At 40.2% G+C, this 20,022-nt stretch overlaps 2 protein-coding genes across 2 annotated transcripts; one reads left to right on the top strand and one right to left on the bottom strand.

Moving 5' to 3' along the window:
- The first annotated feature begins 361 nt into the window (after window positions 1–361).
- On the top strand, window positions 362–7,034 carry chordc1a (cysteine and histidine-rich domain (CHORD) containing 1a). Its single transcript, XM_064301666.1, has 11 exons — window positions 362–647; window positions 1,527–1,576; window positions 1,673–1,729; window positions 1,975–2,135; window positions 2,533–2,636; window positions 3,237–3,295; window positions 3,404–3,474; window positions 3,765–3,870; window positions 4,213–4,332; window positions 4,577–4,639; window positions 4,840–7,034. Exons 1-11 carry the CDS (start codon window positions 584–586, stop codon window positions 4,999–5,001), a joined length of 1,017 nt encoding a protein of 338 aa, XP_064157736.1. The 5' UTR covers window positions 362–583; the 3' UTR covers window positions 5,002–7,034.
- Window positions 7,035–7,240: 206 nt separating this feature from the next.
- Window positions 7,241–18,940, bottom strand: naalad2 (N-acetylated alpha-linked acidic dipeptidase 2). The gene is made up of 19 exons (XM_064301663.1): window positions 18,706–18,940; window positions 18,222–18,330; window positions 17,431–17,617; window positions 16,573–16,674; window positions 15,937–16,062; window positions 15,483–15,669; window positions 15,265–15,358; window positions 15,034–15,129; window positions 13,330–13,415; window positions 12,456–12,575; window positions 11,757–11,839; window positions 11,269–11,332; window positions 11,001–11,068; window positions 10,283–10,374; window positions 9,638–9,728; window positions 9,228–9,492; window positions 8,688–8,769; window positions 8,500–8,592; window positions 7,241–8,125 (listed from the first exon to the last, which is right to left on the bottom strand). The coding sequence occupies exons 1-19, from the start codon at window positions 18,788–18,790 to the stop codon at window positions 7,936–7,938; spliced, it is 2,220 nt and encodes a 739-aa protein (XP_064157733.1). The 5' UTR covers window positions 18,791–18,940; the 3' UTR covers window positions 7,241–7,935.
- Between the last annotated feature and the right edge of the window lie 1,082 nt (window positions 18,941–20,022).

Here is a 20,022-nt window from a genome sequence, read left to right as displayed (position 1 = left end):
GTTCTTCAATAAACATAAAATATCAAGTTGGTATTCATCAATAGATCACAGAAATGTTCAAAATTCTCCAAGATTCATCAGTACATTGCTATAATTAATGACTTTATAATTCATTTGTAGTTTATTCATAATTTCTTAAAAAATAATACATGGTTCAGTTACTGTATATATTCAGTTACCTTATGTGGTACATTCAATGTGTGATTTTTAATGCGGTTCCAAATCGCTGACGCCACCCTATATCTCTTTTCTCTATTTTCTCTAGTTTGGTGGCGTTTGTATCGAAAATGGACGTCACCCCGCCCCGCCCCTCCTATGACATCTCGAGTCACGTTATTTTGTCAAACTTGTTCCTGTAGCCTCACCCTCAACCTTCGCGAAGTTTCCCGAAGCGCCCGGTAATTTCCGGAAATAACAGTGAAACAAACGGATAGTCGAATCTCTTTAGCTAGCAACCTGAAAGTACAACCACGCACAGGCGGCTTCGGCGTTTGTGTCTTCCTGTATCTGGCTAGCAACCACCAGCGTTATATTTGATAACACATTTAGCCATATTTCGTTTGAGTTTGTGCAGTGCTTTATTATGTCTTTGCTGTGTTACAATAAAGGTTGCGGACAACGCTTTGACCCAGACAAAAACCCAGATGGTAAGTGAGCGTTACCTAACATACGACTCGTTAGATGAAGCCAGTGTTACTTGCACGTTTAGCTAGCTAACAAGTTTTAACTAAAACAATAATATTAGTTTGCTGGATAACTTCGCTGGCTAGCTACCTGACTTGATCCTAGTTGACTAGCTAGACAACGTTGGCATGGCTCACTAGCAGTAGTGGTGGCAGCTATTATTACTCAAACGTTAAGTTAGCTAATGTTTTGGTAACGTTAGTCGGTCTTCAAATAATGTTATCTCAGCAAAAACTAACACCAGGTCGCTGGTTAGATAATGATTAGCGATATTCGTTTTTGAGGATAGTGGCCCTTACGTTGGTTATCAAGAAAAAAGATGCATGTGGACTATATTGTATCAGGTAAACCGGAAGAATAAAAATAGGAAAGGTCATCCCCATTTCAGGTTTTTCTATGGTATGTGGTTTGCACCACTCAGTTAATTGGTTTGCGCCTGTAAAATTTGCCTAAGTAGTAACTTTTCTTGTTGTCAGCAGCTAGCTCACGCTTGGTTAGCGAGAACAAATAATTAAGGTGGCTAGTTAGCGTTTGCGTAGTGAATGACTCTAATTTACGCGGTTAGCTACCAGTGTAATTTAGCTGGTTGATTTGGTGGATTCCTGAATTTTAACTATTGTTTGAAAATGGTTGAGGCACGAGGTCTAAACTACAAACATAATTCGGCGATTTTCGGTGACAGCCAGGGCATGTATCAGTCAGGAAAGACACTGGTGGAGTAGCAAACTGTACAGAGGTCGCTGTTGTGAAACTGTCGCCCTTGGGAACAACGGTACTATCGTATCTGTATTATAGCTGCAGTCGTTTTGCCTCGTGTTTATGAATGGTATTTCCCCCCTCAGATTCTTGTACTTACCACCCTGGGGTTCCTGTCTTTCACGATGCACTAAAAGTAAGTTTCGCCCGAACGTAAACGGGGGGAGAAACTTTTTTTTAAAGAACCTCCTTTTCAGTTGAAAAGTCATGGTGTTTTTCATTGTTGTTTTAGGGTTGGTCTTGTTGTAAAAGACGGACGACTGACTTCTCTGATTTCTTAAGCATTGCTGTAAGTAAGGAAACCTGCTTCATACACCTGGCACAGAGTATTTTGTTTCTTTAGAATAGCGTGTGATTCTAAAAGTTGTTCCTCACAATTGTTCCTTGTAATTACAGAACTTGACAATTTTCTAATTGTAATTCTGACTTTTCTTCCCATAGCATTTATTTGTGATCATTACAATTTTCCTTGTCAGTATTAGTGTTCATGTGTACCTTGAATTACTGAGTGCTATTGAAGTTCTTTTTGTGAAGGGGTGTACAAAGGGCCCACACAATAAAGAGAAGCCTCCTCAACCTGTGAAACCAGATGTCAAGACATCTGGTGAGAAGAAAGAACTAGAGGACCTGAAACCAAAGTTCAACGAGTATGTTATCCAAGCACCAAAACCCGTGGAGTCAATTCAGCGACCAAGGTATTGCCAAATCATATTATTGACTAGCCATTATAGTATCAGGACATCCTCGCTTAGCGAAATTGACACTGATAAACTTGTATCTCATTCACACTGTTTGATTCTTCAGGAAACTAGGATGAAAAAAAGAACCAAAAATAATGTACTTTTATATTATGTGTGTATGCAAATAAGATTTATGATGTAGATGTGCAAAATATATATTTATTTACATGTACAGTGGTTGACTGACCTGCTTTACAAGCTTTTGGTTGAGAGTATTCACAACACACCAGTGTGACTGATCTATTAATCTATTAATATTACAATAAATTATTTAGAACTAAATTTAGGGAATGTTTTGCTTTTCTCAAAACTGAAGTGATTGATGTCATTACTCTTTTCTTGTGTACTTTAGTGGCGATGAGCCTATTATTAGGCTACAGCAAAAAGTCTCCCTCTCTCTGAAGCAGTCATTGGAAAAACTGAAGCTATCTGAAGTCAGTGAGCCCGAGAAGAAAGGTAGTTGTTTTTTGTGTTACACACCAGTATAATAAGTACAGTAAAATAAAAAATAGGTGAACATTACTTTGCTTTTCAGGTTTTAAATTGTCAAACCCCATTCTCCCGCATTTAAAAACTAAAAGATTGAGGTGGTGGTGTACTATTGGTTCTTTTTACATTTATACAATATACAGGAAGGAGACATCATTGCAACACTTCTTGGAGGTGGTTATATTCAAAAGACCTTTACGAAGGCTGTTTTGCTGCTACCCGTGGGTAGTAAATGGTTTTCCTCTGATTGTTTCTCATCAATTACAGCCCTTTAAACTTATGAGTACCTTGTAACTGCTCTCTCCTGCAGTTTATGCCCCTCCCAGAGAGCACCTTCTTCATTTTAGTCATACTTTTATAGCCCTTTGAGCATGATAGATATGTACTGTATTTAAATAATACTATCTGTGTGACTCTTCTGCCATTCTCTTCTTGGCTTTGGGTTCGAGTGTAACAGTTACTTTTGTGTGAGCCCCAGCTTGCTGCATTTAATGGAAACGTATGCCACTGTCCATGTGTAATGTCTTTGGCTTCCTCTTTAAAATGATAAAAACTTGTATTTTTCAGAGGAGGAGGGTGATGAAGTGAAGATTGGGACATCCTGCAAAAATGGAGGCTGTTCAAAGGTACATGTTCCTGACTGTTTTGTATTTTTTAGTCACCATTCTTAAAACTGCATTTATATGGTTGCACATGCATTATTGGCTGGAATTTTCCCCTCTTATGTTTTCCAGACTTTCAATGGACCAGGAAGCAATGAGGAGGCGTGTATGTATCATCCAGGAGTTCCCATTTTCCATGAAGGGTAAGAGTCTCTTTTGTCTCCCAATCCCCATGTCTTCACTCATTATAATGTGCTCTCTCGTGCTACAAAATTCTCAAGGACCAAGTGGGTGTTGTATGCCTTTAGTCAGTGTGATTTCCCCTCATAGAGCCCTTTATCTGGACTGTAGTCTAGGTCCAAACCCATTTTGAAATGACAAAAAGAAGCTCCTAAGTCCTGGTGCCCAGGGGAAAGCCCCACAAGACCACTGCAGGAGAATGACTGAAATTGTGGTTTGAATACTTAGGCCATACATGTTCTTCTGTCACCAGGATGAAGTACTGGAGCTGCTGCAAGAGGAAAACCTCAGATTTTAACACCTTTCTGTCCCAAGAGGGCTGTACAAAAGGAAAGCACCTATGGAAGAAAGAGGACACAGTGAGTTTTTCTTCTTTAGTCACAGGCCTTGGGTTTTCTTGTACTGTGCTACTAAAATTTCTAAAATTTGAACAGTTTTTTTTTTTTTTTTTGCATTGGTCTGTGGGTTAATGACAATTGAGCTACGGCTTTTATGTGCAATGGGGAATTACATTCATGGTGTATTGCTTTTATACTGTGCACAATACTGCAAAAGTTCCAGTATGTCTTACAGTTTAATAAATAGACCATTAGTCTATGAATGCTTTAATGATCACTATGCATGTTTACTGACAAGATTTTTGCTTTTGGGGAAACGGTAAGAACCGTTTCTGTCCTCACTTTGTTGATCTCTGTTTAAAGGGGAAGAAGATTGTGCCCTGTAGGTTTGACTGGCACCAGACAGGCAGCCAGGTCATGATCTCTGTCTATGCCAGAAACTCCATTCCAGAGTTGAGCTTTGTGGAGGGGAACAGCACAAAGGTAAGAGGCCCTGTCCAGTACTGCACCTTCTACCTGCTGCCACACCGTTACCAATTGGTCGGTAAGCACAACAAATGTGTGTTAGTGGTTATTAATAATGATACTGCTACTACTAATAATAGTAATACGTAAATGTGGACATTGATTGCAGTGTGGTTGCAAACAAGGACTTGGAATTGGATTGGTTTTTCATGAATATCTTATGCTAACTGTCTTGTGACATTTGTTCCCCCCCAAATTACAGCTCAATATCCACATCATATTTGAAGGGGAAAAGGAATTTCAGCACAACATCGATTTGTGGGGTGTAAGTACAAATGATGCTATTTATTGTGAATGCTTTTCAGTCATTATGTACAATGTTTATGCTGACATTTGTTCAAACCAAACCTCAAGTAATCAGAAATTGTTTGGAACCTGTTGTTGAAAGGTTGGAACAAATTGTTGGAAAGTATAGCTTACACAGAAACTTTCTTGTTCTTAAACTGACCCTTGGATGCTGGCCAGGTCATCGATGTGAACAAGAGTGTCATGAACATGATGGCAACAAAGATTGAGATTGCCATGAAGAAAGCAGAGCCGATGACGTGGGCCAGACTCGATCTACCTCCGGTGAAAATTCAGCCTGCAGAAAAGAAGGAAAATGCAGACGAAGACCCCGATGATTAAAAAAGCGCATACACAGATTATTGAGACCACAGTGTCAGGGACGAACAGCATACTGAGGTGACTTGGTCATTTTGGCATACTGTAGAGAATCCACATCCTATTTTTCTCCCCCAGATACTCTGTACTGTATCCTCTGAACAATTTTAACCATCGTTTACCTCTGAATACCCGAGACAGGACCAGAGCCAGCAGGTTACCATAGCTACAAATCCAGAAAGTGTGCTTATAATAAGAAACATGGGTAATGTATGCAGTGGTTCAAATTTAGGGTAACCTCGAAGTTTGTCAAAATCAATTTTGTTTTCAGCCCTTTTCCCCCGCTGTGCACTAATGCTATTTTTCTGTACTTTCTTTTTGTTTTCTTACTCTTGGCATTCCACTGTACAGAATTCACTTATAGCTACACTATAAGTGAGAGAGATTTTAACTACTTCTCAAAGTGGGTTTTCTCAATACAGGTACCCATGTCCAGGTTATGTTTTGATTTAGTATTTTGTGGATTGCCAGCTGCACCCTTCCCCTCCACAACCAAATATTCATTTCCAAGCATGTATTCAAACTGCCCTGGTCTTGATATGGCAGTGTATGTTATGAGATTCAGTTAACGTTAGCTAGTGGGAATGCAAATCTGGTTACAGTAGGTGCATGCTTTTTCATGACTGATTGTGCAGTATACAGTAGGCCTTTTGTATTATAAAGGCTATTGCGCATTGGTATACTGAATGCACTTTGATTTGTATTGTGCCACTCTGCTTAATGTATACAGAAGCATGAGGAGGAACATTAAATTATTGGCAGCACAGATGAACCTGGCTAATATCCTCGTTTAGCATTTTTTGAAACCACTGGTTACAGTTTGTCATTTTAACCCAGTTAATATTACACCTGCTGCAATACCCACAATATTTGTCTGAACTGCACTGGGGATATTAACAGCTTTCAACTGTATTTTCATTTCCACAGTGAATACGTGGATTTATACTGCATAATTGTATCTTTGTTTTTTTTTTTTTCAAAAGTGTACCAACATTGAAGTAGCTGTGCTCCTTTTCTCCATTGCATTTAATCTTCATTCGACTAATTCATGACCCTCAAGCTCAGTTTGGTTTTAAAGCGGATTCAGAAGTTTAATTTTCCTATAGCCACGGTGAATAAAAATCATGGAAAACGTTTGTGCTGTTCACATCACAGTAATCATACAGTCATTGCATATTTGGCCCTCGGCTGTATTTTTTGCTCATAATTAAGCTGCAGCAAAAGAAAATGTATGCTTTAAGTGTTTGTAGTTGCTCTGAATCAAAATAGCTTCACAACGTCAAGATCACCCACCTTGTTCCATTTTTCACTGCAAGTGATCGCAGAAGAGGCCAGCAGACCACATAGACCATTTTCATGCTGTGATTGCTGTCACTACCCATTACTCTTACCGTACCAAGCCTCCTTCCAGACTGCTTGCTGACAACCTGTTGATGTGGATGGAAATGCAAAGCGTTGTCCAGGAGACCACATTCAGGGAAGAAGCCCAGTTTGAGCAATTACTGTACTTTGCAAAGCATTCCTGGAGGATTGAAAAGTTCACAAGCCTTTTTAACACAGTACGTTGTGATTTCATCACAAATTTCACAAAGACTGCTTCTGTGCTTCTTATAACTATACTGGAGTAACGGGGCTGAAGGTGGCAAGATTTCCAGATTGGTTCTTGCTTGACTGGAAATACAGTGGAAAAACATTCTGAACTACATCGGAGTCATTTGAAAAAAAAACATTTGCATGTTATTTTGGAATATGGGAATGCTCATAACCAACAGTATACTTACATGGCCATCAAAGCATGAATTTGACAGCTGTCAAACTGCAAAGAATAATATAAACTCCAGTTTGGCATTAGACATGAACTTTAAAAAAAAGATTTGAAAATTTCAAATGTCAATTTGACAAAGCACAGTTTGTCCACTTCTGTCAAAAGTATGACAGAGTATTTTACCATTCTGGGAATTGTATACATGTTTCGTATTAAAGATTATCCTTCTTGAGTATTTGTCATCCCAGTGATGGAAGTGAGTCTTCAACTGATGTTTATTTTACCAATATTATCCACTTTCATCTTTGTTCACTTTTTAATTTGGAGGATTCACAATAGGGGTAGCATTTAATTACAAGCAAAAGCAGTCAAGCAACAGCATGCTTGGAGGTAACCCAGGAACATTTCAGAGTGGCTTTTCATCTACTACAGCATGTGTAAAATGTAGACCTTTAATAGCCAAAGAGACAAATACAAATAATACAACTTAAGTCACAAAACATTTGTGATCCATTCAACCTACACTATTGCTTATGATTAAGGTGGGATATATTGTCCCTGGAGATGGTACCGGTTTCATTTTTACAATCAGAGTAATTTAAGCTGAGAACATCTATCAGGATCCACCATTTTTTACCCTGTTGCACTGCCTGACAGCACTAGTGATTTGAGTCAGCAGACTTGGACTAACATCAGATGGTGGGGTAAAATTCCACAAAGCAGAGCCACAGTCTTGTGTCTCAGTCCTGATTTGATCTGGACATGGAAATGCATAACAATGGATATAGGTTATTCCCACCCTATCATGTCTCTACATGTGACAATCCGCCACTCAGAGTATATCACTGTTAGCATTACGGGCCACTTCACATGACTTCATATTTCAAGTGGATAATCATTTCTTGATTAAACAAAATGTGCAGCCACTTGGTACTTAAGAACAACAGCTGACCATCTCCAACTCTTAATACTCTCGACTCATTATGACTTGAAGATCCAGGTGAAACAACTTGTTTCACCTCCAACTTAACCCAGTGTAACTCCCCAGCATTCACAGGGTTGGATGAAACCCCAGACCCAACCCCAGGTCAGAGGGCTGGAGATGTATTTTTCCATTCAGAAAGCAGAGGCCTTCATGCGGCTGGCATGAGGGTAGTGGCCGCTGCGTGAACTGTGAAGGCTGCAATGCTGATCTGTCTTTTTACTTCTTCCCATGCAGCGGCGGGATCTTCAGAGTTCTCGATATCAAACATGGCATCATAGATTCCAGGGAAAGACTCCCCGGCATACTTGTTATGACTACTTGGTGCAAAAATAATATGCCTGTCAGATTAGAAAAAAGAAGAGCAACATTTTAATGGAGATCACAATGATCTGGCTATAGATAAAAATAAATATGGTACAATAACACTGATTATTGATCAAATTTGCATTAATTTTTACATTGTGATTAATGAATCTGTTGTTTTAATTTCACCACAACCAAAGCCTGAAACTAAGATGAAAATGTTTAAATAAAGGTAATAGTTTAGATAGACCTGATAATTGTCTATAGATCTCCTTGCTAGGCAGATGTTGCATGGTGTTACACATTGGTAATGTTATTTGCGTTCACATTTGCATTGTTATTCACGTGTTATTTGCATGTGCTGCATGGGTCTTAGTTTTGATTTTATGAAATTGGCACAATTTCTAACCTGTAGAAAGGTCTCCCTGGTAATCCAAGGGGATCAACAAATGCCCTCTCCAGATACATCATCTGATCATTTACCATTCGGACCTCCATAGAGCTGGATGAAAGAACAAACAGTGCAAGATTCAATACTAAAAACTCAGAAAGACTATTTGCATTCAGATGTGAAACTCAGAAATAGACCTTGCTTACTTGGCCACGTCCAGGTGTGTAAGACGATTGTGGAAGTCCCTTGCAGCAGTTGTGAAATTATTCACAGCAGAAAAAAGAGAATCTGGCCCAGGAGAAAAGCACGACAAAATTAAAAATGTTTCAATTAGACAGCGGGACTTATTTCACTTATCTTTCAGATGACATATTTTGACAATTCAGGGTCCTTACCACATCAATTATGTGTTCCTAGAATATGTGCATTTTTGTCGACTAGCTGTGCTTCTAGAAATGTGTAAAACTGTCATTTGGCCAAACATGTATCCAGTGAATTAATAAATTATTGTAGTGGATAACATTTTGTGGGCTTAAATCTCCAATACAATAATTTTGTAGCCCTGAGAACAGCTCCAGTTGAGTCAGACCTGGCTAACAAATTAGCAAGCAAACAGACACAGTTCCTGTTCCTGTAATTCTAATGACTGTTATCATAAGGCTCTGGGACCTACAGCTGGCGTTTGGCTGTGTGAATGTGTGTGTGTGTGTGTGGGGAAGTGCCTCTCCAAAAAGACGGTTGCTCACCGAATAAGACCTGAAATTTGAGCAGGTCGGCCTGGTGTTTCTGAGCGAGCATGAAGATGCTCTGGGCATATTTGTTCAGGTAAATGGCATACTCATTGCAGTCCAGTGGGAGGAGCTGGGAGTCAGCCAGCTGGAAGATGAGACCTCCCCTGACCTGGGCCACTGCTAGCAGCTTCCGGAAGGAGGGGTCGTAGAAACGTTCCACCAGTTCAAATGTCTCGTACACGCTGTGGTATACTGGGTAACTGCTGTACCTTTCAGTTTTCTGTGAGACACACACACATGCACATATATACAAACATCAGGTTTTCCCTGAGAACCTGCAGGAATCTGTTTGAGCAGAAAGGCAATGAATGTGGGCAATCAGCCTTTCCCTGTGTAGCACGAGAGCTGTGGTGCAGTCATCTCACCCTGTTCTTGGTGTATCTGGCCCTCCCAGAAGCGATTCCCAGTCTTATGAAGTATGCTTCAAAGTCACTGCCTGAGCCCAGCTTGCTGATTCTGCAGAGGGAGATGAAAGCATCATGATCATTGGGGCCATAGCTATAAGCCAGGCATAACTGAACATACAACCCTAATTCACAATCTCAATCCAGGATAAATCCAGGTCTGTCAGCATAAACAAAAATGAATTAATTTATATAATTCACTACCATGTCATTATGATTACTAGTCAACCAGCTTATGAGACACATTTTTAGTTTGTTAATATGCATATGAAGTGAATGGGTACACCAGATAACTCCTCTCTCATGCAGACTTTCAGGTTGGAGGTTGTGCAGATAGACTCCCCTTGCCCGTAGATATCCGCATTTGCAGAATTTTCAATTGACTGAATTGTACATGAAAATTCTTAAATACTTTCAGATAGTCTACATTTTCTTTCCATTTCTCTTACACTTCATGAACAAATATTCTGCAACATGCATTTATGGCCAAACATCACCGAACCTTTCAATCCAATAAATCTTATAAAGATAGTGAACTTCGTATTATTTGAAGCAGTGTCATTGATGAAGTTGAAGTTATGTTTCCTTTTTTTTTTTACATTTTACCTGGGTGCGTCTCGATCCCCCGTCCAGTTGTCTTTTTTGTGCCAGCTCTCATAGAGAGATATCCCAGCATCCTCTTCATCAGGACTGGCAATCTCAAGAAATAAAACAAATGAAAATACAGTGAAACTGAAGAGGAGAATCAAGGTCATAAATGGCAACAAGAGTTGTTCAACAAAAAATAACTATTTAAAGGGATAGTTTCCCACTTTCTGGGAATTTTGATATTTAGCATGTGTGACCACAAACCACCTAATGTACCAGCCATTGTAAATGTGGCAGGTTCTCAGGAACGTATGCAAATACCAAAAATTTCCTTCAACACACACCAAAACTTTAATCAAAAACATACGGCCAAACTAAAATAAAATATTTTGAAAAACCAAGAAAGCGAACTTGCTTTTGTTGACTGAACGAAAGCCTGAAATCTAAAAATGTCTGGGAAAGTGCACTGGTATGTGAAAGTTAACTTAAGTAAACTATTAGGTTTTGTATTCCAAGTCATAATGTCCTTGGGTCACATCAAGTTCTTTTTTATATTTTTTGTTAATGGTTTATCTGGCGTCCTACTTGTGTGACAGCGTTCTTTTCCCAGCCATATTACTCATGTGCACAGCTCACTATAATCACCAGATACATCCATTTCATTTTGGCTTTCCACTGCTGAATACCCAGAAATGTGTTCAAAGACATTTAATGATGTTGACCACAGTGACATTACCTGTTTGGTGACATCATACACAAGAGTGTGGAGTGATGGTGTGCAGTCTACCCTCAAGGTGTAAGTACCTGCAGTCATAACAGCTTAGTCAGAAATAAGAACAGTCTTGTAGTTTGTAACACTAGAATTCACATGCCTCTTTGGAGCTTTTGTGGGCCCGTTAAATTCTTTGGATCTTTTACACCTGATAATTAACACTGTCCTTCCCTGTTGTTTCCTCACAGAAGGTGAACTTTAGTAACAGGGCAAAAAGAGAGCCAGATCTCACCTTCTATAGCGGAGTCAGCATTGATGTAAGCCACAGCTCTGTCTTGCAGCAATTTTGAGTTGTCCTGCAAATTTAAACCAAATTTAAGGCCACAAATATTGGCATTTATTTAGGATGTACATCACAACGCACGAGATACTACAAAACAAAGTAACCGCATGCCAAATGTGTGGTCTGGGGGATTTGGAAAAACCTGCTCTCAATGCTGCAGAATAGCCAGAACACTTAATTTCACTTAAATGTGTCAGATACCAGGAGTTGCGTGTGTGACTATGTGTTTGGTCTTTCATAAGCAGTCTCTGCAATTTGTGTATGAAACTGCTTGGTGATATGCTAAGAGAAATGCAATCTACTGCAGAAACTGCACAAAATTGCATTTCTCTCTGTAGCAAATCACCAAAACAGTGACGTACCCGTATTGCAGAGACTGTTTTGGTGAAATGCTAACTGCTCAATGGCCACAATGATGTCAATGGAAACCCTGAAACCTCAGCCCATTCTGTGGATCCCAGCAGCCCAAACTCCTCCGCATCCCAGCTGGCAAAGATGATCGTCCGCCTGGGTCTCCAGCCTGAAGGGAAACAATGCTACAAGGATTAAAGGTTCTGGACCACATGTAGAAGTAAACACGTGTGAAAAAGATAAATTGTTCCTTATACTGAAACTGAACACTGTTCCCTATTTGGTGACAATGAATATATTGTTTTCTATGCTGTGAGAAAAGAAACACTATTCCCAATGAGGTCATAGAGGTAAATATGCAAAGAGTATGATTAGCTCCCTTGGCTGGGGACCTAGTTAATAATATCTTTTGTGGTGTGGAAGCTTCTGCCATTATTCAAACCCACAGCAGACATAACTCTTCACACCTATACTGTGAGGATAAACATAAATTTATATATGATATTAATGATGGTTACTGTTATTCTATAATAACAAATCTAGACTTTCCATATTTTGTTTTAAGACCATTGCGGCTTTTGATATTATGACACTCGTTTGAATAGATAAGATAACTATCCTTAAATACAAAGTAAATGCAGCAGTAGCCGCACGTACACTTATTGCTACGATAAACCCCTAACAGGTTGAAGCGTTAAAAATCTTTGAAAGATCTGTGAAACAGAATGGCGGGTAACACTATGTGTGTACTTAATTTGGCAGTTGATAAGAGCGTAACCACAAACCTTGATTGACAAGCTTCCCAGCACTCCTCACGGACTCATGGACTACGGCCGCGCCTGAGATGGGGTCGATCGCACCAAACACCCACGCGTCCCGGTGACCCCCCAGGATCACGTACCTGTCTGGGAAACAGCAGGCCGTTCGTCAGGCGGCGGCCCTGAATGACCTCCGGGTGTGGGCTCAGCACTAACTTTACCTCATCCCTCAGTCTTTGAGCTCTACAGCCTGGGGCTGCCAAGTACCTAAAGCCGAATATCCTATGTGGATATGCACGGATAACACGTTGTGTCCAGACATTTTTCTCTTACCAGTGTTCACCAAAAATATTCAGAACATATCTGGAAGATTTGCAGGAAAGTCTGAACATTGGAAAATGAATGGAAAATGAAACAACAGTAATTTGTTGCACACAATAAAGCACATTTTAATGAATTCCTTCATGCCTTGACAGACGCGCTTATTAAGCATGATGAACAGATAGACCCCCCCATCAGAATACATAAACATACGGGTCATTTTGTTGATTTATCAGATACAGAGATAATTTTGTCTCTGGACACCCACTGCCTAGTTCCTGCAATCCTGTGGAAGCCAGCAACACAGGGCATAATAACTGAAACAACTAATAAAAAAATTCCAGAAGCAGTCAATAACATACAGCGCAACAATACAATCAAGCATTTATATAATGCAGGCACTAAATTATAGCAACTCTTTAGGTATTTTTGTATGCCATCCCTGGGCTCCACAGGGGAGGGTAACCATGAGATACACCGTTTCCTGATTTGTTTGTCAGAGGTGTCCTGCATGCGGTTGGGTGGGATGAAAAATGGGTACGAGTTCTGGTGCTAGTTTTGAGGTTCCGTGATGTCATACCTGGTTCCACAGCCCCTCGAATTTTGCCGATGACATTGTAGATCCTGGTCACCTGGTTGTTTGTGTGGATATTCATCCTGACTTTCCTGGAGAGGGAAGAGAACAGGTCCTCTTTAAAAAAAAGGACATTGTGGTTTGTGGTTTATACATAACAACTATAAATATTATACAGTGAATGCCATAGTTTAGTCCCAAAATGTAAAATGATCATACTTTAGTAAGCAGCATTTTTGGCATTTTAAAGAACCCTCTATAGTTAGTTTTTTTTTATTTTTTATTTTTTTTTAAATCTCCCAGCAGATCTCTCCCTTTGGGATATACAAGAGCCTTCATTATCGTGAACTGGGAACGGTGCCAGCTATTAATTAGGGAGTCACAATGGGGATGAAGGAGCAGAAAATGTACAATGAATACAGAACAGGCCTCTTGTTTTAAACTCCTTCATTAGACAGAAAGGGTCCTGGCCAGTCTGTCAGCTGGTCACAATCGGTGTGTTCCAGTTAGATGCACTAATGTTACGCCGACTGATGCTTAGCTTGATTGTCAACAAACGTGTTTGTGTTCAGGACTAACAGCCTAGTTTGTGGTGAGTTTAGGTAAACTAAGACAGAACAGACTTATCTCATTCCATCCAACACAAGCATCAGCTCTGTAAACCAGCGTTAGTGAGCAGGCAGTTCTTGATAGCATTTGTATTTTTTTTTTACCCTATCAATAAATAACCAATACTCTTGTCAACAGCAAATGGGTGTAGGTTCAGAGTTTGTCCATAACATTTGCATAAGATTTATGGCCCCCTCCATAAAGTGCTTTCCTCTCAATAGTGCTGGTGAAGGTTCAGGAATACTACATGCACAAACTAGGGCTGTGGGGCTTAGTGCCAAAAGCAGTACACTCCATATCTTCTAAGGCTGGATCAGCTGCTGACAGGTAACCAGTAGTTATGTCCAATGTCCAAACTATATTTTCCACTCCTTCACCTGCCTCAAAGGCTAAGACCAAACAATACAACAGCATAATATACCCTCATGGTTCACTTCATTGATTTTAAAGGAAATACTATGATGACTACAAAATGCTGTGAATAACTAGTAAAGCATCACACGAGTAAAAAAACAGTGGTTTTTGCATCAGGGTTCCAAAGCTGTGAAATAACCTTCCACAGATTGTGTGGGAAGCAGACACTATTGCAGTTTAACTTACACTATATACCTCACATACCACTTCACAATCTTGTTTAATACTTGCCCCCTATAATCCAATACCTCTGTGAAGCAATGCAGAGAAAATAAAGATTTAGTGACTTATTGATTTATGTTTACGATGACTAGTACATCTTCATTAGTCTTGTAAAAAGAATATGGGGCTTAAGAAAGAAACTGTTTTGAAATGCAAGGGTGCCTTACAGTCTCAGGTTTCCTGCCTCTCACACCTGTGTGGATTCAGTCTTATATATCACCATCTCCACTCTGCATCTCCTACCCAATGCACTTCCCTAACTCTTATTCCTTTCCACTTTTAGCTTGCTTTGTGGGGGTTCAGCCTGGTGTTTACCATGAAGTGTACAGTAGTAAATTCTTTGTAAAATGCGCAATGCAAATATATTTGATTTGATTGCAATGCAACACTCACAAATACCACTTTCCCAATGGACTGGATAATCTATTTGTTCTCTTCCTGAAGTAAAGGTTAAGAGGTTCTTACTGTGTGGTGAACCCTGCTGTGAATCCAGGCCCAATCCTATATGAGACATTGAGGTCCCCCTTCCAGTTGTTGGGGGGAATTTCTCCCCCCATATTTCTGTGATGAAAGTGATGTAACAATGGAACAGTAAAAAATGGTTAATATGTGTCATTAATAGGACAGCATTATCAATTAGAAAACAGTCATTTATTGATATTCTCGTGAGGATTTACGATCTGGACATAAACTCACTTGAGCAGATTGACAGCATCATTGTAGCCAATGGGATGCACAGGAATCTTGGGAAGCCCAACTCCCTTATCAATGCTCAATCTGTAGGTGTATTCTGCAGAAAATGTGGGGAAGAGATGCAAAACACATAATATTCTCTTAACTACCATGGTCAGCATGCAGAACACCTAGATGAGCTGCCAATTTCAGTTTCACCAGCTGCATAATTGCTCTTGCACCTTTGGCAGGGTAACCAGGCGTCAGGGGGTCACCCGCCCCATTGAGGTTCAGGACATTCCCCCTCTGGGCTCCTCCCCCGGGGAGGTTCCACCCATCTGGGTACGTCTTCACCCCTGGAGCGCAGTAGTCAGCCGGGTCTGAAAAAAGGATGATGCCCGTTGCACCTGCAAGGATGGCATTCTTCACCTGCAGGAAGAGAGAGAGCTGGGACTCCCACAGGAAAGCTCTGTCTATTTGTTGTAAGCTAACATGGCTCTGAAACACAAGGCTCACCTGCCATAATTCACTCACTGTTACCACAAGTGTGCATTCTGTGTCCATACCAGTACCACAGAGCTCAAGTCAATTTGTACCCGTCTGTGGGTATATCCAAGAGTACTAAATCTACCTTAGGTAATATGCAGTCCTGGGGTGTTAAATGTTATTCTTTTCAAAACAAAAGTTGATCCTGACCTTGTTACCTCTGAAGATTTTGCCATATCTTGCGATGACAATCTTGCCGGTGCAATTGATTCCCATTTCACGTTCAAGCTGAAAAAAGTCCTCCGTACGCCCATAGTTCACATAAACTAGATCACCCTATTGGAGAAGAACGCAGAGCATCTCAACAGTGGAAATCACTCTGTTTGTCCTGTTTAAAGGAACCATGCAATGAGGTTATTTTGTCATGTAGCGTTTCATGTGAGCCCATCTGCCCATAAGTCTTACAGAATAAAAATTAGTGCAGATGGGCTGAAACTATATTTAATCCAAGATAAATAACAAATACTGTAAGACCAAGGGGGTACGGATATATTCAATACATTCATTCTCAAAAATGGTTCTTTTGAAAGATGCTTCTGTATTTTAAGACAATAATTTTTTTAAACGAAGGTGTCAAACATAGTGCCAGTATGTTTGTAATATCAACACATGAGCAGCACCCATGGTTATATATTGATCACAAATGAGATATGCAGTTGACATTGACAAACCGATTCCACTCGCACACATAAGACAGAACAAGCTTGAGTTGAGACAGAGATGGGCTGGAAATACGAATGGCCTACACATGTGGTAACGGCGCGGTGTTGAATACAGCCCCCTCACCTCAGGCTGGCCTTTGGCCGAAAAAGCACTGTACGGTGGGACGATATCAGAGATGTTTTCATACCCCTCGGGCACAGGCTCCGAGAGGGAGGTACTGTACACCTGCAAAGCAACAATCATACAAATCCCTCAAAACCGTTACACGCAAGCAATTGAGGAATGCTTCTTCTCAATGAGGCTTTCAGTGGAGCCTTGGCCACATCTGCAGTCCATCTCCTCTACTATCCATACTTCTCTATGGGAAAGCTGACATCCATACACGGCATTGTTATACACAAGTCTATCAAGTGTTTAAATAAGACATGAACATGAATATGAGTAAAGAGTAAAGATAATTATACATCAACCTCATAATTAGTAATGGGCCTTGGGTCCGCATTGGGAATGTTTTGTAATAAAGTGGCATTGTACCGATGTAAGCATTATGTAGTTCTTACTGTAAGAAAACCCTCAAGACAAAATGTAATAAAATATTTACATAATTAATATTTAAATCATGAAGTGAGCAATAGCCAGCATTGGTAGAGTTTGGGGGGGTCGCGATCTAAATCCATCTCCCCCCAGATTCGCAATTTCAGCTAACCAAAATACATGCCCCCCTACCCGTTTCACAACTGCAAATCTCCCCCACCCCTCGCTGTGAGGGCAAGCTGAACCCCCACCCCTCCTGTCCACAATAGCAATATGAGCCCCCCATCCCCCCAGTTCACAATCGTAATCTGATACCCCTCCCAACCTGCCTCTCCAGTTGGTGGAGTCCCCCAGTGCCTAAAAGTTCCTTATGGTAGCCAGGCAGTAGCAGGTCACTGAGGACAGCTCCTTATTCCTCTTACCATGCACAGTAATAAAGCAGTGTACCTCGTTCCCTTGGTCATCGATGATGGAGATGAAGTTAGGGCTGGTCTGGTTGGGGTAGGACAGCAGCACATCGTAGGGCACTATCTCCACCGAGTCCAGTCCAAACTGCAACCACTCGTCCCTGATCTGCTGGGCTAGGCGGAGGTTCTGTTCAGTTCCCGCCAGGTGAGGGAGCCGTGTGAATTTCCTGAGGGTAGCAGGAATAGGATGCCATCCAAAGGGCTTCAGGTGAACCCTAACTCTTAAACATCACTTCTTTCGTAGGAAACATCTAAAACTGCAGGTCTGCATCTCAGTTGTGGTTATGCTCCTGTACCCTTCAGCAAGGGCACCGTTTCTTCAAATGTATAGTTACTATGAAGAAACATAAGCTCCATATATCAAGGCATGTTATTAAGGAAATAATACAATACAGTAGTAAAGTACTGTACAGTACAGTAATGCACAACACAGCACTTAATGCACATAGTTCTTACATTTGTAAAAAGCATAATTAAGCAGGCAAGTGATTGTGTCACTCTGCTCTATTTAGTGCAGTAATCATAGAGCTATACAAGTAGGAGAAAGGGAGATATAGTACGTTCCAAATTCGATAGCATTGCAATGCTGAGGTGGACCTGTACAAAATGCCTCAAGAGCACTTGGCTTCCTGCACAAAATCAAAGAGCAAAGTAGCAATTACAGCATACTGAGTACACTGAAACAATGTCATAATCATTTATAAAGTGTTGATACAGAAAGTAAAGGTCAACAGCCCAGCCCCTAATTGAACCGACCATCATGCATTCTACCTCAGGTGCTGCTTGATTTTGTCAGCTTGCATTTCATCCAGGAAATCTCGCAGGTATCTGTGAGACGCTGTCACACTGCTGTCACTTTGAGAGGGTCTTGCGTACCAACCTTGAAGACAAAAGCCAAAAAATGCTCTCCCCCATTTTCAAACCGCTGCAGCAAATTCTCATTTCTAAACAAACATTTATCCTCGAGATTTCCCACCATCGCATTTTTGTGGTTAATCTTTCATACTTCTTGACTAATCATTTTGTTAAATCAAGCAGACCGTGTCGTAGACTAAATCTGAACTGCAATGTAGCCTACTGCAACTGGCTTAGGTGGCCACATATTTTAGTACAAAACTGTTTGACCATAGCTCAGAAGAGATTAAAAACTATAAAAGGCTACACAGGCATGCAGTACAGGGAAAGCAACATACAATACATAAATAGTAAATAGCCTACTACTTTCGATAGTAAGAGGAGAAAATTCATAACTTACCTATTAGGAAGCCATTTAAGAAAAACACCGTCGCAACGACAAACCAACAAATCCATTTGACAAGTCTGCTATTCTGGACCCCCATTCGTCTTATCAAACTATGTTACACAACATTTAGCTTGTATTTCGTCTCAACTCAGAAAGTCGATCGACATGTGACGAAAGCAGAACATCCACTCCGTTACAGTGTGTATGTGTGTGTGTGCGAGCGCGCGCGCGAGAGAGAATTGAACAAATGGTTGTGGCAGCGTGGGAAGGGGGCGGCTCTTGGCGGTTCGGAATGCAAACTCTATACAGCTGCGCTACAGAGATTAAGAAACTATTAAATCAAAGCACCGGGCCACATTCTTTTAAAAATGCAGAATTCTGTCCAACGTTTCCTATAAGTTATTTACAAAACAGTGTATAGGTATAAATGCATAAATAATATTGCAATTCATACAATATTCACATCCATTATTTATTATTCTGTCACAGTATAGCATGTCTGTTCATTACCAGCTCTGCTATGCAAGATGCAGTTATCTGAATGCAAGTCATCAACATCCAGTACGTTGTGACTGCCGTTCTCTCACTTGAAATGATCTTCAACAGCATTTAACCCTTTAAGGTGTGCGATCACAAATATGTGATTAGAATGTTTTAACTGAACATTCTAAGGCTGGTGCAATGTTCAATCACTACTAATAATTGAAAGTAATGGAGTTCCAGAACACTGACTGAATTTTGGAAAAACATTCCAAAAAACCTACTCTTTAAAGGGATTAACCTCAGATGGAGGGAGAGGCAGAACCCCTCCTCAGGCTGACTCTCAGTGAAAACACTAAATGTCAGCCAGCCTTAGGCAGCTACATGGAAACTGAAATATCTGCTGAAATAAGAAGTTACTATAAAAATGATCCAAGTGTGGATCCACACTTACACACACATACACAGCAGTGCTTTGACAATGCCTCAGGGGAAATAGATAGGTAAAACAGCAGAAATTAACAAACAAGGATCTATTTCCAAATGGGAAATGTTAATGATAATTTTAAAACATGGTTGTTGTTGATTAATCAATTAGGTGATATTATTCAGATGTAATTGTTTATTACATTTACATGAGACAAAAACTTTGACACAAACTTCTGAAACAACATAAAAACAAGTTAAAACATTACAGACACAAGCATAAAACATACAAAAACAAGAGATATGCTAACATTTTAATGCCTTGTGCAAATTGATTTCTAATCATTTGTTTGTGATTTATATTGCAGAGAGAATTAAAAATGTTTGTTTTTCTTGGCCAGTGGAACTTAGTGAAAAGTAGTG

Source organism: Anguilla rostrata, chromosome 12 (assembly GCF_018555375.3).
Source record: "Anguilla rostrata isolate EN2019 chromosome 12, ASM1855537v3, whole genome shotgun sequence".
Taxonomy (NCBI): domain Eukaryota; kingdom Metazoa; phylum Chordata; class Actinopteri; order Anguilliformes; family Anguillidae; genus Anguilla; species Anguilla rostrata.
Note: the sequence above shows the minus strand (reverse complement) of the source record. Positions and strands in the feature narration are given on the sequence as shown.